General features: G+C 42.6%; 1 protein-coding gene across 7 annotated transcripts in view; it reads right to left on the minus strand.

Moving 5' to 3' along the window:
* The window catches only part of LOC311128023 (alpha-adducin-like), a 57,247-nt gene that overhangs the window by 7,627 nt on the left and 25,005 nt on the right, over nt 1-24,615 (minus strand). For 6 of the 7 annotated variants that reach the window (XM_084159957.1, XM_084159958.1, XM_084159953.1 and 3 more), the window contains 11 exons: nt 19,011-19,223; nt 16,096-16,258; nt 12,314-12,465; nt 11,832-11,912; nt 9,195-9,344; nt 8,622-8,765; nt 8,327-8,425; nt 7,869-8,036; nt 7,275-7,529; nt 4,493-4,588; nt 4,121-4,213 (listed from right to left, as the gene is read on the minus strand). In XM_084159957.1, coding sequence (XP_084016083.1) covers nt 4,121-4,213; nt 4,493-4,588; nt 7,275-7,529; nt 7,869-8,036; nt 8,327-8,425; nt 8,622-8,765; nt 9,195-9,344; nt 11,832-11,912; nt 12,314-12,465; nt 16,096-16,258; nt 19,011-19,205 — 1,596 coding nt within the window. In that variant the 5' untranslated portion in view covers nt 19,206-19,223. Of the gene's footprint in view, nt 1-4,120; nt 4,214-4,492; nt 4,589-7,181; nt 7,530-7,868; nt 8,037-8,326; nt 8,426-8,621; nt 8,766-9,194; nt 9,345-11,831; nt 11,913-12,313; nt 12,466-16,095; nt 16,259-19,010; nt 19,224-24,615 lie in introns of all 7 variants that reach the window. The other variant, XM_084159955.1, reaches the window with a different exon arrangement.

A 24,615-nucleotide genomic window follows, 5' to 3' on the forward strand; every position in this document is an offset into this window, starting at 1 on the left:
CGGAGAGACATTTTTGCAATTTTATAATAAATGTCATTCAATTCTACTAATTATGCCATGGGGCAGAGACACTTTTGCAGTTTTAAAGCTAATTTCCTGCAATTCTACACATTTTGTCATGACTTATGCCATGTTAATGATCTGAGTGAGAGTGACTAACAAAATCAATGGGTGCCCCCTGGATGTCAGGTCCCCTGGGCACGTGCCCAACAAGTTTAGATAAATGGCTAGACTAATTTACTAATCTAAAAATTGTTAGCTGACACTGCTAATTGAGTGACTGTCAATGACTGACAAATTTCGAACTTGCACCTTGTGTATTCTACTACTCTAACTCTCAACAGTAAGTTGAGACCCCGACTGAGTTCCTAGCAGCCGGGGGCCCTAAGCGACCGCGTATGTCTGGAGCCGGCCCTGCCAATATGCAGAAACAGTTCATGATATATTGAAAACCTAAACATTAAATGTATTATCGACACATACAGTACCAGTCAAAAGTTTGGAAACACCTACTCATTCAAGGGTTTTCTTTATTGTTACTATTTTCTACATTGTAGAATAATAGTGAAGACATCAAAACTATTAAATAACACATATGGAATCATGTAGTAACCAAAAAAGTGTTAAACAAATCAAAATATATTTTATATTTGAGATTCTTCAAAGTAGCCACTGTTTGTCTTGATGACAGCTTTGCACACTCTTGGCATTCTCTCAACCAGCTTCATGAGGTAGTCATCTGGAATGCATTTCAATTAACAGGTGTGCCTTGTTAAAAGTTAATTTGTGGAATTCCTTTCCTTCTTAATGCGTTTGAGCCAATCAGTTGTGTTGTGACAAGGTAGGGGTGGTATAGAGAAAATAGCCCTATTTGGTAAAAGACCAAGTCCATATTATGGCAAGAACAGCTCAAATAAGCAAAAAGAAATGACAGTCCATCATTACTTTAAGACATGAAGGTCAGTTAATCTGGAACATTTCAAGAACTTTGAAAGTCGCAAAAACCATAAGGCGCTATGATGAAACTGGCTCTCATGAAGACCGTCACAGGAAAGGAAGACCCAGAGTTACCTCTGCTGCAGAGGATAAGTTCATTGGAGTTAACAGCCTCAGAAATTGCAGCCCAAATAAATGCTTCACAGAGTTCAAGTAACAGACACATCTCAACATCAACTATACAGAGGAGACTGCGTGAAATCAGGCCTTCATGGTCGAATTGCTGCGAAGAAACCACTACTAAAGGACACCAATAATAAGAAGAGACTTGCTTGGGCCAAGAAACACGAGCAATGGATATTAGACCGGTGGAAATCTGTCCTTTGGTCTGACGAGTCCAAATTTGAGATTTTTGGTTCCAACCGCCGTGTCTTTGTGAGGCGCAGAGTAGGTGAACGGATGATCTCTGCATGTGTGGTTCCCACCGTGAAGCATGGAGGAGGAGGTGTTATGGTGTGGGGGTGCTTTGCTGGTGACAGTGTCTGTGATCTGTTTAGAATTCAAGGCACACTTAACCAGCATGGCTACCACAGCATTCTGCAGCAATACGCCACCCCATCTGGTTTGCGCTTAGTGGGACGATAATTTGTTTTTCAACAGGACAATGACCCAAAACACACCTTCAGGTTATTTGACCAAGAAGGAGAGTGATTAAGTGCTGCATCAGATGACCTGGCCTCCACAATCTCCCGACCTCAACCAATTGAGATGGTTTGGGATGAGTTGGACCGCGTGAAGGAAAAGCAGCCAACAAGTGCTCAGCATATGTGGGAGCTCCTTCAAGAATGTTGGAAAAGCATTCCTCTTGAAGTTGGTTGAGAGAATGCCAAGAGTGTGCAAAGTTGTCATCAAGGCAAAGGGTGGCTACTTAGAAGAATCTAAAATACATTATGATTTGTTTAACACTTTTTTGGTTACTACATGATTTCATATGTGCTATTTAATAGTTTTGATGTCTTCACTATTATTCTACAATGTAGAAAATAGTACAAATAAAGAAAAACCCTTGAATGATAGGGGTGTCCAAACTTTTGACTGGTACTGTACATATGCAACAATAGTAATCATATCGTGGTCCTCTGTAGCTCAATTGGTAGAGCATGGCGCTTGTAACGCCAGGGTAGTGGGTTCAATCCCCGGGACCACCCATGCGTAAAAATGTATGCACACATGACTAAGTCGCTTTGGATAAAAGCGTCTGCTAAATGGCATATTATTATTATTATTATTATTATTATGTACTTGTATATGAGCACCATATAAACTGCACACGCACCAAAAACCCTGTTTTGGCAATAAATCACTAATATAAATTAGGGGGGACTATCATGTTGTACCCGCTGTGGAAATTAACACACAAAAAAACACATGGAAACTGGAGATATTTTTTACATCACTGTTTAGAGAACAACCTGCAGAAGACAGTCAGCTACATTTTGGAGTGATGCATTTTTATTTGGGGGTCGCCAAAACAGGAAAGAGAAAAGCATTTAATATGGCAAAATAATTAAACATGTCAATTTAACAGGATATATGTTGCCCACTCACAAACTATTGCAACAATGACATCTATTTCTCACTCATTTAACCATTTAGAGAGTAAAAAAATGCTCTACAACACAATTTAACCCCGGTGCCTGAAAGTTTGACGTCACTACTAGTATGGAGCATTTCAAAGCAGTCTGGACAATAGGGCCTATTCAAGTTGTCTTAAATGTTTATACCTCACCTTGGAGTCCGAAATATGGGGCGATGAAGAACAGGGTCACGTTCAACAGGGCACAACATTGTGGAACATTGAGATAGAAATATATAATGTTGAACAAACTGGCCTTTTCTGACATGTGACTTGAAGGAATCACATCAACTCTATTTCTATCTGCAATGTTCCACAATGGTTGCCTACTGAACCTGCCCCAGATATCACACAGAAGAGAGGTGAGAGGTAATGTGAGATGTCATGGAAGGTCAGGAAGTACCTTTCTAAAAGACTTAGCAGGACTATTGGCCTCTGACAGATCGAGGCTGGCAATAGTGTCCGTACAGTCAGACAGAGGGGCGTCCTGCAATAGTAAACTGAGTGAGGGGGGCAGAACTCAGTCCGAGAACACACACACATTCATACAGTACGCATAGTCACACCCACGCAGCGTTTGTTTAAGGGAGGCGAATGGGGCAGTCTCAAGCGTGATCATGATAATAAAAATGGCTCTGGATCATGCATTGCAACACACCACAGGAGTGTGTGCAAGTCAAACTACGGAGACACAAAACCATAAGACATTTACCTCTAGATTTAACGCCATCAAATCACGCAAAACCAAAACGTTATAACTAACAGTGAAGAAAGGTTCAGAGAAAACCAACTGCTCTTTCTCAAATCAGTCCTTCTAAAGACCTTCATTAGTCAAATCTGATCGCATAATGCACATTATATTGGTTAGCAGACAAACACTTCAACAATGGCCTCAGCAGTCCTCCCAAAACTCATTCAAATTAAACTAGCAAAACCTTAATAACTAATTATGAATGGGATCCACCAGAGGTCAAATAATGGAAAGGAACTCAGGAGGAGGGCAAACCAACAACATGCAAACTCAACTCTGAAGTCATATGAAAGCAATCCAACAGACCTGTAGCGAACAGTGCTGAAGGCTAACAGTGCTGAAGGCTAACAGTGCTGAAGGCTAACAGTGCTGAAGGCTAACAGCATGTTGGGGTTAGTCATCAAAAGGATGAAAATCTAAAATCAACCAAAGGAGATGGACACAACCCGGCCTGTGACACAGCATGAGTTTACCTCTGACCTTCATGTTACTTACCTGCCAGACTGAACTTCTCTGTGGTCAAAGAATAACCAAGTTAACTTAAATGTCAGTGGGGGCGATCAAGTCAGACCTGGGTTCAAATACTATTAGAAATCATTCAAATACTTTTAGCCTTTGCTTTAGTCTGCTTAGAGTGCAGGGTTTGCAGTTTTGCAACTATTATATTGGCTCAATCAAGCCAAGCTTAAGAATTTGAAATTAGGTCTCGAGGGTAAGCATATGGGGCAGCACACATATTGCTATTTTTCCAGGGTTTGGCTGGCTGTGGTGTGGGGCAGGGCACAGGATGGACTCACCTGGACAAAGGAGCGGTCCACCATGCTTCCAGCACACAGCACCTGGGACTCAGGCCCTGCAGTCTTGATGTCCTTAAGGTTCTGCTCTCGGATCTAGAGGGTGGTAGCAGACAGAAAGAGGGGTTGGATACGGAGCCACAGACATGCATTGAATAACACAAAGACAGAAATCCCGATTTTCTAACCTTCTTCCGAAGTGTGCACTACCACTCATGGATTCATTTTTGTTGTTGTTGAAAAAAACCTAATGCTTTTAAATCCATGATGAACAGTGTACAAGTGCACACTACAGGAGTAGGGCAAAGAGTTGGGACCCAAACCAACCCATGTTGAAATAATCGACAGAGAGTCCATGTTAAAATGATATCCTACCTTGTTCCTCATCTCCAGCACCTCTTTGGGGTTTGTGTTGAGCGGGACAAACTGATTGGCCACTGCAGCCTGTCGCATCCCTTCCTCATTCATCCACTGTAATCACCATAGCAACAATTAAAATAAACTGCCTAAAATGACGCCGCCAAAATAACATGAAAAAACAGGTGCAAAATATTTAAATATACAGACTACGCAGGCTTTACAGGACAATAATTATAATAATAGGTCATGCTTTTCAAACTGAAAAAATTGAGAAGGTATGACTAACGGAATTATAAAAAATATAAAATACACGTAGAAGCAGTGATGATGCATATTTTGGCAGGATGGCTCTGTATTTCATAGTTCTAGACAGTACACACTGTATTAAGTTACTGGTATTCTATGTCATTATCTAACCCCCTAACAGGCATCTGTTATTGAACATACAATACCAAAATAGTACAATGTTTCCTCCAAAAAGATGCACAATTATCATCATCATCATCATCATTCATACTCTGGCTGTTACTGGTAGACTTAAAAAACGGAGTAAACAACTATAAAACACAAAAAAGAGCAACTGAAGACATCACAAGATGATGAGAGACCGGGGAGGGGGTGAAAACGGGAGGGGGTGAGGCGATGATGACGCTGGCTTACAGTACAGTAGAAGCTATGTACTGTATGTGGACCAGCGAGCTAGTGGCAATGGGGTGAGGCGTGAGAGTGGGCATTACCAAGTCATTTCCCAGGCTAACATACAGTACAGTAACAGAACAACAGGGATAAAGAGAAAAACACACACCGACAGACGAGACACTCGTCCACCATTTACTGACTGACAGAATAACTAATTGGGGAAAAAACTCCAACTTAGTGTTACCCCCAAGAATTGAATTTTATACAAGTTAAAATGTCCTTAGTTTATGTTTAGTTAAAAGGGGCTGTCATGGTCTCTATGCAATGGTATTTTGATCTACTACTGAATACCGTTCTTGTACGACAGCAGTAGAAAGAATCTCTGGAGCTGTCATTTTTTGGAAGGTAATGAACTGGACTGTTCTGGAAGTTCTTGACAGAGCTGTTTAAACTGAAACAATGGGAATGCTCAGAAAATGATTGAGCTTTATTTTTTTTAAACACAGATATGATTAAATGAGCAGCCGCTGAATCTACAGTACTTTTACCCTTCATGCTAATATTTTTTATTTTTCCACCTTTTTTAATGCACTTTCTGGAAAGCATGTTATTATGCAATTTGCCTTGGAGTAGCATGAGCTATGGGTTCTTTTCTGTTTAAGAGATGTTTCAGCTGGGTTGTTAAAGCTGTTAGGTGCCAAACCAAAAACTAGATGAGGAAGAGGCAAAGGGCATCTGGGATGTAGTTAGGAAACATGGGATGGACATGTAAACATGATATACTCACTGATTATGTACAGAGTTTCACAACAACACTTTCTCCTACTTTCCCAGAGGAGATAATCGGTTCAAAAGTTAAAATGGGTTAAATGTATTTTTCTTCTTTTTTTTTTAATTAAACATATTTGCTCATGCATGGGAACACAAATGAAGTTTCATATCAGCTCTGGGCATTTGGGAGGCGGTTCGGGTCTGAGTCATAAAAAAGCAGGCTATGACTCATGAGATTCCGATTCCAATGCCATACCAAAAGCAGGGCGGTCTTGCGCCTTATTCACTGTCTATGGCTTTAACTGTGATGTAATTAGCTGTCTGGCCGAAGGACCAGCTGCAAGAGATAGAGGTAACTTCCTCGGTTTCAAAGGTCAAACAATGCTCAAAATAAAAGAGGCATGCTAGCTTTGAAGTGCGTCTACAAAGGGGGACATTGTCTATCTATAATTTAGTGTATTGTTCTATTAGATTAGCTAGTAATTAGTAATACATTGTCATACTCTCATATCATTAACTGTGGTACAAAACTGTGTGCAACACACCTCACCTTAGAAAGGTGTGAGGTTTGCTTTAGTAAAATGCATCCTACATTATGCTTCAGTTTAACACTGCACTAACTTCCCTGGGTGCACAGTTAGAAAAGCTACAGATCAGACACACAACACCAGACAGAAAGGAACGAGAACAAATCTGTAAAGCAGCAGTAGTGGTTCGTAAGCAACATCATCGAGCCACGCCCACTCTGGGCTCATGCCACACCCCTGTCGCTCCTTCTCCCGCAATGCATCTGACTACTCATGCAACACCGCATGCGCTGGGCTGCTGGGCTGGCACCCTAAAGCCTGAGGGAACAAGGGATGGAAAGGGGAGGAGTGGGACTAAGAGGAGGAAGAGAGGGAGGGACCACCTGCTTAACAGAGTGGTTCATAGGGAAAACAACTTCTTTAGACAGAGTAAGATTTAGGAACAAAGAAGTGCATTTTCAAGGGAATGAAAAGGGGGAATCAGAATATATAAAATCTGTCTTAATCAGTTATTAAAGTCTGGTCTTTGGACTGGCTAGAGAGGAAAATAGAGCAAAACTACCACAATGGGAATTAGTTAACTACTGGACAGAGAGAGTGGTTAGATACATCCAAACACTGGAGATGTCTGGAGTTATCTGGAGAAGCACACGATCTAAATAGATCACAGGATCCATTTCACCCCAACCTTAGAGTGCCAACCAGCTGCCCTGTCAACAACTAGCTGAACTGTACGACTAACTATGAACAATAAGGTAGACACAGACCAAGCAGTTGGTAATACAGCTTGGCACGCAGACACCGGACGAGAGAGACTGCAGCAAGGGTTTGACGTGATCATGTGTAATGTTCGTCCACACCTTAGTCTTCGACTTGGGGCTGCCACCGTCAGGCCCTTCCTCGTTGGCATCGTCCGGCCGGCCCGAGTTGAGCCAGCGGGTCTTGTCACGCTGCTGCCTCTGAAAGCTGTGCTTGAGAGGGGAGCGAGCGCCCGAGTCACTGTCCTCGGCATAGGAATAGCCCGTGGCAGAGGGAGCGATCTCTACGTCGCTGCTGAACTTTTTTGCTTTGTCTCGCAGGGCAGGGCACCTGTAGGGGTAGCCTGTCCTGTAACCCTAGAGAAAGAGAGAGACAGGGTCAGTTAGAGGGTGTATCAAGAAAGGAGTTAAAGCAAGGCATATCAAATATTATTGATAGTAACCTACAGTATTACTAATATAATTTTACATGAAAATCTGTCAACTGTAATGAAATGTAATTTTTCCAGCTTGGCAGGAAAGGTTATCCTGGTAGTCTCATATCTGTTTGTACTGTCTTACCAACTCCTATGGTCAAACAACATTTGGCAATGACAATGACCATGACCATAGGAGTTGGCAAAACAACACAAACATATCTGGGGCCAGTCTAGGAAAAGGTAACATTACTCTCAAGACTAATAGGCGAATTCCTACCAGGTTATCCAGCATCCTCATGTAAGCCTCAAACTCCTGCTCCCCGACCAGCCACTTTGGGTGTGTGGAGCCCTCGACATGCTCAGAGCACCGCGGCCGGGATTTGTACTTAGCAGGGTCCAGCATCACCAGGTTATCAGGCCCTCCAGCATTGGCTAGGGTGCGCACCTGGAAACACACACAAACACATAGTCCCACACAAAGTCATTCAGTCACAGACACGATCATGTCACATGCAGAATGAAGTATTGTGTTGGGTATATGTTGTGTTTCGATTGTATTATACTTGGCAAATGCTCAGAGAGTTGGCATCTTGTCTGAGAGTAACAGTATACAATACGATGTATCATTGATTGAAGGCTGGGTGCAGCATAAGATCAGCCGCAGAGCAGCGGCCCTGGAGCAGATTCTCACTGAAATCAACATTTGGCCTGAAAACTGTCAGGAAAGTGTCCTACCTGGACCTCACATGCAGTGACCAGGTTGTGGATATAGTAGAAGGCTTCCTCCACAGTCTCCCCAACAGACACCAGACCATGGTTTCTAAGGATCAGAACCTAGAGGACAAATAACATCAAAACAACTCAGTGTACCCACACACAAAAAGATACTCTCTCACACATATAGACACTTAGGGCCAGTTTCCCCAGACACAGATTAAGCCATGTGCGCACGCACACTTGCAGCCAGTCCCAATTTATTCCCAAACCCTCCCTAGCCTGGCCCCATCATTTTGAACCCTTCTTCTGTTACCTTGCTGGTTGGCCCCAGGTTCTTCTGTATAAGGACGCTCTCCTCCTCATCTACGAGGATGCCGTGGTAGTCATGGTAGGCCACTTCCCCCAGGGTCATGGCCTCTGGAGAGATGGGCAACAGGCCACACTTCATGGCCGACACCTGAAATACAACACACAGAACACAAGTTATCCACCAATAGGGACAGGGCCTCTGGAGATGGGCAGCAGGCATCATTTCAAGGCCGACACCTGAAACACAACACACAGACAGATGTAATTATCTACCACTACAGATATGGGGCGCTGTAGAACTACACCACAACAGCTGACTAGAATGTTTATTTTGGTAGCAGCAGTATTTCACGATTTTTCACATTCGTTCTAGCTCGCTTGGTGCCCTTGATGGGCAGAATTTTCACCAATGGAATGGTGCCCTGGGTGAGCTAAAATGAATGCGCCTAATATTACAAAGTTTACAAGAGCATAAAAATGTTAAAGTTCTATAGATCTGTAGCAACCAGGCAGAGAAAGGAAGTTAGGAATGGGTCAGGTGTGTGTGGTTGGTGGGGTGGGGTGGCTTATTTCTTACTGCAGCTCCGGCCGGTGTGTGGACGTGTACAATGCACTTGACGTCTGGCCGGGCTGCGTAGATTGCTGAGTGGAGAGTGAAGCCAGCCAGGTTGACCCCTAAATTGGTGCTCCCCCGGTCCACGATCTCCCCTTGTATATTAATCTTCACCTAGGATGGGACACAGAATTAAATAGAAAGGATACATTATAACATAGCTCTATGGGATAGGACCAGACAGGCAGCGGTGAGTCAATGCCTTATGACTGAAAGACTACAGTGAAATTAACTATCTAAAAGTTAACAAGAAAAAAAAAAAAAAAGTGATACATCTGGGATCATACAGTTAAACAGTGAGTCAATGCCCTGTGACTTATCTTACCATGCTAGCCTATGTCCCAGATCTATTTGTTCTGTCTTGCAAACTCTAGCCAAACTTGAGTTTGCAGGTTTGGCTGCGGCAGGTAGCTTAGTGGGTAAGAGCGTTGTGCCAGTAACCGAAAGGTCGCTGGTTCTAATCCCCGAGCCGACTAGGTGAAAAATCTGTCGATGTGCCCTTAAGCAAGGCACTTAACCCTAATTGCTCCTGTAAGTCGCTCTGGATAAGAGCGTCTGCTAAATGACTAAAATGTAAATGTAAAATGTAAATGTAAATGTAAAAATGACATAGGAGTTGGCAAGACAGCACAAACAGATCTGGGACTCAGGCCTGTCAGTGAAATTAACAATGTAAAAATATGATACAGGCAGAGGGAATTGACGGCAGCTTCGGCCTTGAAGGATCTATGAGTCAGCATATAACAAGACAAGTGTTACATCTCCAGATTACAGTACAGTCGTGGTCAAAAGTTTTGAGAATGACACAAGTATTGGTCTTTACAAAGTTTGCTGCTTCAGTGTTTTTAGATATTTTTGTCAGATGTTACTATGGTATACTGAAGTATAATTACAAGCATTCCATAAGTGTCAAAGGCTTTTATTGACAATTACATTAAGTTTATGCAAAGAGTCAATATTTGCAGTGTTGACCCTTCTTTTTCAAGACCTCTGCAATCCGCCCTGGCATGCTGTCAATTATCTTCTGGGCCACATCCTGACTGATGGCAGCCCATTCTTGCATAATCAATGCTTGGAGTTTGGCAGAATTTGTGGGTTTTTGTTTGTCCACCCGCCTCTTGAGGATTGACCACAAGTTCTCAATGGGATTAAGGTCTGGGGAGTTTCCTGGCCATGGACCCAAAATGTCGATGTTTTGTTCCCCGAACCACTTAGTTATCACTTTTGCCTTATGGCAAGGTGCTCCATCATGCTGGAAAAGGCATTGTTCATCACCAAACTGTTCTTGGATGGTTGGGAGAAGTTGCTCTCGGAGGATGTGTTGGTACCATTCTTTATTAATGGATGTGTTCTTAGGTAAAATTGTGAGTGAGCCCACTCCCTTGGCTGAGAAGCAACCCCACACATGAATGGTCTCAGGATGCTTTACTGTTGGCATGACACAGGACTGATGGTAGCGCTCACCTTGTCTTCTCCGGACAAGCTTTTTTCCGGATAACCCAAACAATCGGAAAGGGGATTCATCAGAGAAAATGACTTTACCCCAGTCCTCAGCAGTCCAATCCCTGTACCTTTTGCAGAATATCAGTCTGTCCCTGAAGTTTTTCCTGGAGAGAAGTGGCTTCCTCGATGCCCTTCTTGACACCAGGCCATCCTCCAAAAGTCTTCGCCTCACTGTGCGTGCAGATGCACTCACACTTGCCTGCTGCCATTCCTGAGCAAGCTCTGCACTGGTGGTGCCCCGATCCCGCAGCTGAATCAACTTTAGGAAACGGTCCTGGCGCTTGCTGAACTTTCTTGGGCGCCCTGAAGCCTTCTTCACAACAATTGAACCTCTCTCCTTTAAGTTCTTGATGATCCGATAAATGGTTGATTTAGGTGCAATCTTACTAGCAGCAATATCCTTGCCTGTGAAGCCCTTTTTATGCAAAGCAATGATGATGGCACGTATTTCCTTGCAGGTAACCAGAGGAAGAACAATGATTTCAAGCACCACCCTCCTTTTAAAGCTTCCAGTCTGTTATTCTAACTCAATCAGCATGACAGAGTGATCTCCAGCCTTGTCCTCGTCAACACTCTCACCTGTGTTAACAAGGGAATCACTGACATGATGTCAACTGGTCCTTTTGTGGCAGGGCTGAAATGCAGTGGAAATGTTTTTTTGGGATTAAGTTCATTTTTCATGGCAAAGAGGGACTTTGCAATTAATTGCAATTCATCTGATCACTCTTCATAACATTCTGGAGTATATGCAAATTACCATCATAAAAACTGAGGCAGCAGACTTTGTGAAAATGTATATTTGTGTCATTCTCAAAACTTTTGACCACGACTGTACACTAGACAGAGAAGGAACTTGAACAACCTTAATGTCTCAAGTACGGTTGGATGTTGATAAACCTAATGCATTCAGAATCCCAAAGCCAGATATATTAAAATACCAGTAGTTAGGCAGGCAAAATGACAATCACTCATTTAAAATCACTCATTTAAATGCATTTAGCACAACATAAGATGTACATTTTTAATTAGTTCACAGCTTTATCATACATTATGCAGGCAGCTCTGTTAAGAGTGAGAGACACTGGGGGAGAACCTTACCAGACTGGAGGCGGAGACTTCACTGTACAGAAGCCCAAAAGGGACAACAATGAACCTCTCCTGATCTGAATTCATCCTGACCTGGAAGAGTACAGATGGTGTTCTTATCAAGTTACTCAGTACCAAACAAACAAACAAACAAACAAATAAGCCTAAGGAATTACACAAAATGGCTGACATACATACACTATAATGCAGTAGTTAGTATTTTCACATTATTTTGATGATTCATATGTATAGAATATTATGCTTACTCAACTAATTTTACTAACCTAGCCAACCCCACATTTCCTTATTGAGCTTTCTGAAAATATAGTCCGCTGGTAAAATGTGCGAAGCAAGCACTACATTATACTGCAGTGGGGGAAAAAAGATCCTGTCCTACATACCACTTCAGGTGTTTCGTACTGACTACGAGTCAGCTTCAGTGATATACAGTATCACTAGAGGGGTAAGATGCCTACAGTATAAGGTTTTCTTACAGTTAAGTGCTTGTAGATGAGCTGGGACCAGCCAAAGAGGTCTGTCAGGCGGTAGAAGGCAGCTAGCTTACAACGAAGCAGTTTCTCTCCTTTCTCATAGGAGATGGAGTCAGATCCACGCAGGTCATTCACTGGGGTTACCATACCCAGACCTAGATAGGGAGAGAGGGATTTGCTTTGGCAATATGTACACTACCGGTCAAAAGTTTTCAAACACCTACTCATTCAAGGGTTTATCTTTATTTTTTACTATTTTCTACATTGTAAAATAATAGTGAAGACATCAAAACTATGAAATAACACATATGGAATCATGTAGTAACCAAAGAAATGTTAAACAAATAAAAATATATTTTATATTTGAGATTCTTCAGTGTAGCCACCCTTTGCCTTGATGACAGCTTTGCACACTCTTGGCATTCTCTCAAACAGCTTCACCTGGAATGCTTTTCCAACAGTCTTGAAGGAGTTCCCAGATATGCTGAGCACTTGTTGGCTGCTTTTCCTTCACTCTGAGGTCCGACTCATCCCAAACCATCTCAATTTGGTTGAGGTCGGGGGATTGTGGAGGCAAGGTCATCTGATGCAGCACTCCATCACTCTCCTTCTTGGTCAAATAGCCCTTACACAGCCTGGAGGTGTGTTGGGTCATTGTCCTGTTGAAAAAAAAGTTATAGTCCCACTAAGCCCAAACCAGATGGGATGGCGTATCGCTGCAGAATGCTGTGGTAGCCATGCTGGTTAAGTGTGCCTTGAATTCTAAATAAATCACAGACAGTGTCACCAGCAAAGCACCCCCACACCATAACACCTCCTCCTCCATGCTTTACGGTGGGAAATACACATGCGGAGATCATCCGTTCACCCACACCGCGTCTCACAAAGACACGGCAGTTGGAACCAAAAATCTCCAATTTGGACTCCAGACCAAAGGACAGATTTCCACCGGTCTAATGTCCATTGCTCGTGTTTCTTGGTCCAAGCAAGTCTCTTCTTCTTATTGATGTCCTTTAGTAGTGGTTTCTTTGCAGCAATTCAACCATGAAGGCCTGATTCACACCGTCTCCTCTGAACAGTTGATGTTGAAATGTGTCTGTTACTTGAACTCTGTGAAGCATTTATTTGGGCTGCAATTTCTGAGGCTGGTAACTCTAATGAACTTATCCTCTGCAGCAGAGGTAACTCTGGGTCTTCCATTCCTGTGGAAGTTCTCATGAGAGCCAGTTTCATCATAGCGCTTGATGGTTTTTGCGATTGCATTTGAAGAAACGTTCAAAGTTCTTGAAATTTTCCGTATTGACTGACCTTCATGTCTTAAAGTAATGATGGACTGTCGTTTCTCTTTACTTATTTGAGCTGTTCTTGGACTTGGTCTTTTAATAAATAGGGCTATCTTCTGTATACCCCCCCCCTCCTTGTCACAACAAAACTGATTGGCTGAAACGCATTAAGAAGGAAAGAAATTCCACAAATTAACTTTTAAGAAGGCACACCTGTTAATTGAAATGCATTCCAGGTGACAACCTCATGAAGCTGGTTGAGAGAATGCCAAGAGTGTGCAAAGCTGTCATCAAGGCAAAGAGTGGCTACTTTGAAGAATATATTTTGTCAACTGGTCCTTTTGTACAAAATATACTACATGATTCCATATGTGTTATTTCATAGTTTTGATGTCTTCACTATTATTCTACAATGTAGAAAATACTACAAATAAAGAAAATCCCTTGAATGAGTAGGTGTTCTAAACCTTTTGACCGGTAGTGTACATTGTTACATCATGCCAATCAAACAAATTGAATTGAGAGAGAGACAGAGGAACAATTTCCTTTACCTCAGTTAACAAAGAATAATATGTTTATTTAGGTCTAAACATAGCATTTATCTGTCTATCATTACAAAGCCTGTAGTTTCCCTCTACTACAACACTACTAACAACCTCTGATCTTAGCGGAGGCCATCTTGGACTGAGGGGACCTACTAATCTGGTAACATACAGTGGGGGAAAAAAGTATTTAGTCAGCCACCAATTGTGCAAGTTCTCCCACTTAAAAAGATGAGACAGGCCTGTAATTTTCATCATAGGTACACGTCAACTATCACAGACAAATTGAGAAAAAAAAATCCAGAAAATCACATTGTAGGATTTTTAATAAATTTATTTGCAAATTATGGTGGAAAATAAGTATTTGGTCACCTACAAACAAGCAAGATTTCTGGCTCTCACAGACCTGTAACTTCTTCTTTAAGAGGTTCCTCTGTCCTCCACTCGTTACCTGTATTAAATGGCACCTGTTTGAACTTGTTATCAGTATAAAAGACACCTGTCCACAACCTCAAACAGTCACACACCAAACTCCACTATGGCCAAGACCAAAGAGCTGTCAAAGGACACCAGAAACAAAATTGTAGACCTGCACCAGGCTGGGAAGACTGAATCTGCAATAGGTAAGCAGCTTGGTTTGAAGAAATCAACTGTGGGAGCAATTATTAGGAAATGGAAGACATACAAGACCACTGATAATCTCCCTCGATCTGGGGCTCCACGCAAGATCTCACCCCGTGGGGTCAAAATGATCACAAGAACGGTGAGCAAAAATCCCAGAACCACACGGGGGGACCTAGTGAATGACCTGCAGAGAGCTGGGACCAAAGTAACAAAGCCTACCATCAGTAACACACTACGCCGCCAGGGACTCAAATCCTGCAGTGCCAGACGTGTCCCCCTGCTTAAGCCAGTACATGTCCAGGCCCGTCTGAAGTTTGCTAGAGTGCATTTGGATGATCCAGAAGAGGATTGGGAGAATGTCATATGGTCAGATGAAACCAAAATATAACTTTTTGGTAAAAACTCAACTCGTCGTGTTTTGAGGACAAAGAATGCTGAGTTGCATCCAAAGAACACCATACCTACTGTGAAGCATGGGGGTGGAAACATCATGCTTTGGGGCTGTTTTTCTGCAAAGGGACCAGGACGACTGATCGTGTAAAGGAAAGAATGAATGGGGCCATGTATCGTGAGATTTTGAGTGAAAACCTCCTTCCATCAGCAAGGGCATTGAAGATGAAACGTGGCCGGGTCTTTCAGCATGACAATGATCCCAAACACACCGCCCGGGCAACGAAGGAGTGGCTTCGTAAGAAGCATTTCAAGGTCCTGGAGTGGCCTAGCCAGTCTCCAGATCTCAACCCCATAGAAAGTCTTTGGAGGGAGTTGAAAGTCCGTGTTGCCCAGCGACAGCCCCAAAACATCACTGCTCTAGAGGAGATCTGCATGGAGGAATGGGCCAAAATACCAGCAACAGTGTGTGAAAACCTTGTGAAGACTTACAGAAAACGTTTGACCTGTGTCATTGCCAACAAAGGGTATATAACAAAGTATTGAGAAACTTTTGTTATTGACCAAATACTTATTTTCCACCATAATTTGCTAATAAATTCATAAAAAATCCTACAATGTGATTTTCTGGATTTTTTTCTCTCTCATTTTGTCTGTCATAGTTGACGTGTACCTATGATGAAAATTACAGGCCTCTCTCATCTTTTTAAGTGGGAGAACTTGCACAATTGGTGGCTGACTAAATACATTTTTCCCCCACTGTACATCACATATAGCTCATATATAGTGCCATATACATTAGATTAAAAGTATACATTACATCAGTGTTTCCCAAACCTCTCCTCGAGTACCAACAGACAGTCCACTTACTTAAAAAGTATTTAAAAAGGAATCAGAGTGGTAAGAACTGAAGACACATGACAGGATTATCCTGTATATTACTCACTCATGTTGAGTGCAGCCATGCCTCCCTGTGGCGCTGCGGGGTACATGGTGGGGATACTCGTGGTCATGAAGTCAGCTATCTGCTGCAGGGCCAACAGGCTGGTGGGGGTCTTTCCCCTCTTCATCTGGTCCTGGATCATCGTATCCAGCTCGTCACAAAACGCCTGGGGAGTAAAGTAGACAGTAACACAGTCAGTAACAGACAGACAGAGAGACACATAGTCAGAGACAGACATTGAAGGGTCAGTACGTGTCACTGCACACATACGCTACCAGTCAAAGGTTTGGACACACCTACTCATTCAAGGGTTTTTCTTTATTTTTACTATTTTTTTTACATTGTAGAATAATAGTGAAGACATCAAAACTATGAAATAACACATGGAATCATGTAGTAACCAAAAAAGTGTTAAACAAATCAAAATACATTTTATATTTGAGATTCTTCACACAGCTTTGCACACTCCTGGCATTCTCACAACCAGCTTCAAGAGGTAGTCATCTGGAATGCATTTCAATTAACATGCGTGCCTTCTTAAAAGTTAATTTGTGGAATTTATTTCCTTCTTAATGCATTTGAGCCAATCAGTTGTGTTGTGACAAGGTAGGGGGGGTATACAGAAGATAGCCTTATTTGGTAAAAGACCAAGTCCAAATTATGGCAAGAACAGCTCAAATAAGCAAAGAGAAACAACAGTCCATCATCATTACTTTAAGACATGAAGGTCAGTCAATACGGAACATTTCAAGAACTTTGAAAGTTTTTTTCAAGTGCAGTCGCAAAAACCATCAAGCGCTATGATGAAACTGGCTCTCATGAGGACCGCCACAGGAATGGAAGACCCAGAGTTACCTCTGCTGCAGAGGATAAGTTCATTAGAGTTACCAGCCTCAGAAATTGCAGCCCAAATAAATGCTTCAGAGTTCAAGTAACAGACACATCTCAACTGTTCAGAGGAGACTGTGAATCAGGCCTTCATGGTTGAATTGCTGCAAAGAAACCACTACTAAAGGACATCAAGAAGAAGAAGAGACTTGCTTGGACCAAGAAACACGAGCAATGGACATTAGACCGGTGGAAATGTGTCCTTTGGTCTGGAGTCCAAATTGGAGTCCCAACCGCTGTGTCTTTGTGAGACGCGGTGTGGGTGAACGGATGATCTCCGCATGTGTATTTCCCACTGTAAAGCATGGAGGAGGTGGTGTTATAGTGTGGGGGTGCTTTGCTGGTGACACTGTCAGTGATTTATTTAGAATTCAAGGCACACTTAACCAGCATGGCTACCACAGCATTCTGAAGTGATACGCCATCCCATCTAGTTTGGGCTTAGTGGGACTATCATTTGTTTTTCAACAGGACAATGACCCAAAACACACCTCCAGGCTGTGTAAGGGCTATTTGACCAAGAAGGAGAGTGATGGAGTGCTGCATCAGATGACCTTGCCTCCACAGTCCCCCGACCTCAACCCAATTGAGATGGTTTAGGATGAGTCGGACCGCAGAGTGAAGGAAAAGCAGCCAACAAGTAAGTGCTCAGCGTATGTAGGAACTCCTTCAAGACTGTTGGAAAAGCATTCCAGGTGAAGCTGGTTGAGAGAATGCACAGAGTGTGCAAAGCTGTCATCAAGGCAAAGGGTGGCTATTTGAAGAATCTCAAATATATTTTGATTTGTTTAACACTTTTTGGGTTACTACATGATTCTATGTGTTATTTCATAGTTTTGACGTCTTCATTATTATTCTACAATGCAGAAAATAGTAAAAATAAAGAAAAACCCTGGAATTAGTAGGTGTGTCCAAACTTTTGACTGATACTGTATGCGTCAATACACTACCACCGTCGCAGAGTTGACAGTCACAGACAGACAGACAGGGACATTCACAAAGTCAGATGGTGAAGGCTCAGGTCAGGACAGAACGCGCCAATACACTGTCGTCTTCGCTGATGCATTCTAACACTGTCACTGGCTGGCTATTGTTAGTTCCTCTATTTCAGGATCCATGGTTACTCTTAAATCAAGAGTGATCTGAAATAAAAGGGCCTCTATTTTATGTCTGCCTGTGTTCTCTCGCTGTCGCTGCTTGAAAATGTCACAAGTAAGTCTGAAGTGCCTGTTGACTGCCGCATTGCAAAGAGGAGACAGAGAGGCTCCACAATAATAAACAATGTTCGCAGGAATAGCCTAGTATATTACAGAAGCTCTGACTAGTAGTTACTGTCCTAACCCAAACATTCCCAACAGCAGCTATGAGAGATCACTGAAAAACAATCTTCTCACACTGGTCCTGTATGTTTCATACTGTCCCTGACATGAAGAGAACTGAAGGGAGAATATCATGCACTCTACCCTTTTGTTACCCTCCCAGCTGCTGTCGGTGTGTGTGTGTGTGTGTGCACACTTTGTGCGTGCGTGTGTGTGTCATTGCTGCCCGGAAAGAGCTCATCTCCTCTCTGACCCATATAAACTCATTCAGACTAGAGTACTGAGGCCTTATGGCTCTCTGCCTATCCCTAGACCCTGATCCATCCACACTGCACAGCATAATAAAGACTGTCTTTCTTCCTTAACTATAAGGGCTGGTGTATAAATATTTAGTTTTTATACGTATATTACTGGGCTTAAACTGAGTGCTTAGGGAACAGTAGTGTGTTTGAGAGAGACAGATAAACTGTTGATCAGTGTTAAGTGGTTATAGCATGTGATAGTGGAGAGGGTGATACAGCCCTACACAAAGAGGCTATTCAATTGGAAGTAAAAAAAACAGTGGGGCAAGTTTTTGGACAAAAGGTGTTCTTATATTCTTATGTTGGTGACATTACATTAAGACATAGGATAGAAGAGGAGTAGCACTGCACACTGAGTGTGTGTTTGTGTGAATTTGCATGCATGTGTGTGTATGATAGCCAGTCCTACCGGGCTCTGCAGGATCATGGAGACCCTCTTCCTCTGCTCCATCATGTTGAAATCCTGTCTGAGGTCTGGAGCCATGTTTCTCTCACGCTGGTACTCTGGGCTGCTCTCATCCACACGGTCAAAGTAGCGCTCCTTGTGGGGGGCAGTGGTGGGAGGGGGGGCAGTCACCACCCCAGCACCTGAGTCACCATTCATCACCGGGTCTGTCAGCTCCTGTAGATGCCAGGGTGAATGGTCAGAGGTGAGATGTTACAACATGGGTCATGTTCAGTGGTGACCTGTCATTCAGTGCAGGTGGGGTGATAAGTGTCACATATCAGTTTGCAAACAATGTAAAAAAAATAAATATACATCTTTGAATGAATAAAGCTGCATACAAACATGGTCTCATTTTTGCTTTCTTGAGTGAGGCAGCGCCAAAATGCAGGTTCTTTCTGTGGTGGTGGGGAAGCCAGTGGAAAAAAACGGAGCGTAGGGGTTGGTAATGTTCTCTAGTTGCGCCGTGATTGGCTCAGTGTTCTGTCACTCATGGGGACACTACGTCAATGCAAAATGTATGGGTAGAGCTCGAAAATTCAAGCCCATTGGGTGCTGCCATAGAGTTACATTAGAAGTGCCCATCCAAGAAGGCTCAAGGTCATTGGCCACAGATACAATGACATCAAATGACATATCTACCGTAGCTTTGATTGGACTGATAATGTCAACATCATACTTACAAAATATTAGCTAGCAATCTAGCAGTCATCATCATGAATCAAGTCGACAATCTACTGACAAAACCTTTTCAATCCTTGTCATATGAAGATAAATTATAGATAAAATGTATCGGTGCTCATCGGCCATTGGACATACACATTACACAACAAGTTGGAAATCGCAAATTCAACAATGAGTGGTTTGGAAGGAATTGCAAAGCAATCACTAGCCTGCTATTCAGTGGGGTGGGTGCGTGGTCCAAGTCTGGGTTTAGGGATAAACATTCAACATTGGCCATGCTGTCAATCCAGCATGACCTCTGCCGTGCTCAAAATAACTGTAAACTCGGAACTGGGAAATCTCAGACTTCAGTGAGTTCAAGACAACTGGGGGAAAAAAACAGCTCCGACTGGGAAAATACGTTTTCAACGGTCATCCAACTCGGAATCTCGAGCCTCTTTCTAGAGCTCCGACCTGAAGATCACTGACGTCATCATGATTCAACCTTGTTTTTTTCAGAGTTCCCAGTTGTCTTGAAAGCACCATAAAATCAGGAGAATGCCAGACTTTGATGACAAAGTTTGCCCACGAAGGACCGCCGCGCCACCTTCCTGTTCAAGTGAGCACAGCACAACAAGGTGAGTCCAAAATTGTATTGTATTCTGCTGCATAAATGATGTAATATGCCAGGGAGATAAGTATACTGTAGCTAAGAAAGTTATACTAAGTGTATGTTATGTAGTAAGCTGTTAGTAGCCCATGTGCCTCACCCTAATAATCTGGTCCCCTTTCCCCTCATAATTCAGCCTACTGTTTTGACTTGGTGGTGCACATGTAGCCTATAGCCTATTTTAGAGAAATGTCATCATTTAATATTGTAAGAGTTTTCATTGTCTGCTTATATGCCCTTTATCTATCCTACGGTTCTGACTTGGTGTACAGGGAAAATACTGTAAGAACGGCCCATGTTCTGAATTCTGTTGCTGTACAATTTCAAAAGTGCTGAACAAATAGTTATATTGACTACGTCCATCCTAGCTCGCTCATTAATGTCTTAATCGAAGTTACGGACTGCCTCTTAACCGCTCATCGTCCCCTTATGCCATAGTTTGTACATCTCAATTGTCAGTAGGAACCACATTTGTTTAAGCAAGTCAGCCATATCAGCAATGTTTTTTTTAAAGGCTGAATGAACTGTTTCGCTGCCAGACAAGGCTCTGCTGATAGCCAGATGTAGCAGTGGTAAGGTATTGGGACTGCTGTTGGGACTCTGCTGTTGGGACAGCTTTATGTAGGCCCTAACAGTTTGTGGGCACTGGTTGTCACCGTTATAGTGCAATTAATGTATTGTTTAGTGTTGTGTTTGTTGGGTACTAACTTTTAAACTTGAAATATCCTTATTCATGTTACCATATTAGAACTGATGGTATGGAAATATACTGAGTGAGAAAGGGGAGTGCAGGGAGTTTACATTTTGCCAGAACATGTTATTGTTAAAATCTCATGTATCCTATGGAGAGGAGAAGGGCCACAGTCTGGTTTCATTCAACAGATAAGGTAGGACAGGTCTGGGTTGGGGAGGAGAGCAATTTGGGCTGGGGTCAGGTCAGATGAAGTGAGAAAGAACAGGCATCACTAAAGTCCTGCCTAGCAACAGAGATGTATTGGCTGTCCAGGGGTGCAAGGAGGGGACTCAGCATAGGAGGAAGGTATAAATATATGTGCTTGTGTAAACATGTCTTGGTCTTTGCAGCTGTTTGACCCATTGGGTGAATAAACTTGGTTTGAGCTTTGACTAGTTGTCCATTAGATACTGACAGAGTGAAAAACTAACATGTGTTGTGTAGTGGCTTTGCTGGCATGCATCTAAAACACATATATATATATATATATATATATTTTTTAGCCCCACAAAGATTTACATGCTAAAATCGCCACTGGTCATGTTTATAAGGGTACGCTGTAGAAAAACATTTTAAAAAGTAAGATGAAAATTAGCATTTCTTATTGGACAAGTCCAGGTAGTAGTCTCTCCCTGTTAGTTAGTTAGTTGTCTTACGTTTGGTACATTTTAGTCATTTAGCAGACGCACTTATCCAGAGCGACTTACAGGAGCAATTAGGGTTAAGTGCCTTGCTCAAGGGCACAGACAGATTTTTCACCTAGTCGGCTCGGGGATTAGAACCAGCGACCTTTCGGTTACTGGCACAACGCTCTTAACCACTAAGCTACCTGCCGCCCCAATGAACACAATCCTGGTTTCATCGAAGTTATCAGTTTAATATCACAGTCACACTAGATTACTGGGTGTATGTCACTGCCTCAGAGGAATGCAGCAGAATTTAAAATGTGCACGTCACGCTTGCTGTCCCAAACATTGTCACATTGCATGGCTTCATGCCATCACCTCTGCTGCTTCCTGTTTGGTCATTTGACCACACACCCCCCATGGCTTATTGATTTCCTGTCCATTTTCCCTGGCTCACTCATTCAAAACAAAACCCAATAATAACAATAACATGGGACAAAATAAAATGTTAACAGTTTTACCCAACACTAGCACGCCAAACACTGTTTGCTAGCAACACAGTGAGTACAGGAAGGAGGGAGTGTCTAATGTCAGTTTCAGTCCAGAGTAAAAGCGATTCTCATCTCCACTCTGATTCTGTTGCATAGCAGAGCTATGAGAGGTTGTTGTTCATGAATACCACAGTACAGCTTGCACTGCCCCCTCCTATTTAGACAGAACATTACTGATAATCAGGGAGAGATAGAGAGATGGGGGCAATTCAATGGTAATGGAATTACGCTGTAAATGTGTTTATTTATTTAATGTGTCAATTGTTCAAAGTAGTCATTGCATAGAGTTGTATGGTTTGTTAAACGTTGAAATGAATGGTTTTTTTTGCCATACATTTTAAAGTGAGTCTCAGCATAATTGCGTTACCGTGGAACTGCTCATGGAGAGATGGAGCGAAAATAGATGGAGGGATGAGAGATGGAGGGACAGTAGTCTCACTCTGCCAGACATGACACCGATTTCCATTCAATAATCAACCTAGAGCGGCTGGAGTCTAGGCTAGAGGGACAGAAATGATTTGCAATTGATCTTGTCTCATTTCTGTCAAGGCTGTCTGAGGGGATAATGTGCTCTCAGATAAAGTACATTAGCAGCCTGTAGACTGAGACCTCCCCCCAGAGGACAAAGATAGGCAGCATAAGAGCATTAGAGTTAGGCTAGTGGGCCTCTCTGGGCAGACACCACTGTAAACCATTAGCCCTTCTCAGTTCTCAGCAGTTAGAGCTTTCAGGCAGCCAAAACTGGACACAGGGCTGCTATGACAACCACTTGCCAGGCCCAAACTATCCAGCCCTCACAGCAGACATTGGCCCAATCGGTTTAGTGCCAGATACACGCTAGGAAGAGTTTGGGGGCAAATAAAAGGGGAAATCAGGATTGTTTTGTTGTTGAGAAAGTAGAAAAACCATGATACATCCTTTATCAATTCAAATTGTATATGCAATGGTTCTACACTGTTTTAGTGTGAGTTTTGAAGCCAGGGTCTCTTTTCTGACCTGAGGGATTCTTGTGATTGGAGTAACTTACACCCACAGAATACAGAACAACTAGCTTGGAATCCAAAATGACATGCTCTGTTTTACAGCTTGAAATCCAGGCTACCAAATAACACGAACAGGTAGAAAAATAGCAATTAGGCATAGGTCTTCCTGTCTCAAACTCATTAGGCCCAGAAAAGACATCAAACCTCTGGCCTGTTATTAATCCGATTGTATCACGAATTGCTATTTATTGTCCAACAGAACAGAGGATAATGCTGCACTGTCTCTGTCTGGTGGAGAGAACGTAGATGGGTATGCCTCCCAAATGGCACCCTATTCCCTATTTAGTGCAGTACTTTTGACCAGACCATAGGACTCTCGTCAAAAGTAGTGCACTATATAGGGAATAGGGTGCCATTTGGGACGCAGACCATGGTCTTCTGTTTCCAGGAATGGAATCCTCCCTTAAATGGTCCCTCTTAGCTCTCTCTGGGTCATAGTCAACCTCAGTCTGCACTACTGCACTATTGATTGTTTAGTATCTTTTGTTAATGTTGTGGTGCCAGTGTGGGAAGGGAACATTGCAGACAAAATCTGACTCCTCGTACAATACAGCCCTGATACCATTTAGAACAAGAGAAACGACTCAGAACAAGACATCTCTAAAAGCAACTGTGGTTGAGGGCAATTTCCACGGTAACGGAATTACGCTTTGACTCAGTTTTTTCACTTTAAAATATATGCCAAACAAAAACCATTGATTTCAAAAGGTTAACATACCATATTACTGCGAAAAGTGCAAATCAATCCCAGAACAACAGCAAAGGACCTTGCGAAGATGCTGGAGGAAACAGGTACAAAAGTATCTATATCCACAGTAAAACAAGTCCTATATCGACATAACCTGAAAGGCCGCTCAGCAAGGAAGAAGCCACTGCTCCAAAACCGCCATAAAAAAGCCAGACTACGGTTTGCAACTTGCACATGGGGACAAAGATTGTACTTTTTGGAGAAATGTCCTCTGGTCTGATGAAACAAAAATAGAACTGTTTGGCCATAATGACCATCGATATGTTTGGAGGAAAAAGGGGTAGGCTTGCAAGAACACCATCCCAACCGTGAAGAACAGGGGTGGCAGCATCATGCTGTGGGGGTGCTTTGCTGCAGGAGGGACTGGTGCACTTCACAAAATAGATGGCATCATGAGGAAGGAAAATGATGTGGATCTATTGAAGCAACATCTCAAGACATCAGTCAGGAAGTTAAAGCTTGGTCGCAAATGGGTCTTCCAAATGGACAATGATCCCAAGCATAATGGCTTAAGGACAACAAAGTCAAGGTATTG

The sequence above is a fragment of the Coregonus lavaretus genome, assembly GCF_964263955.1.
Source record: "Coregonus lavaretus genome assembly, chromosome: 4".
In the NCBI taxonomy this organism is placed as follows: Eukaryota; Metazoa; Chordata; class Actinopteri; order Salmoniformes; family Salmonidae; genus Coregonus; species Coregonus lavaretus.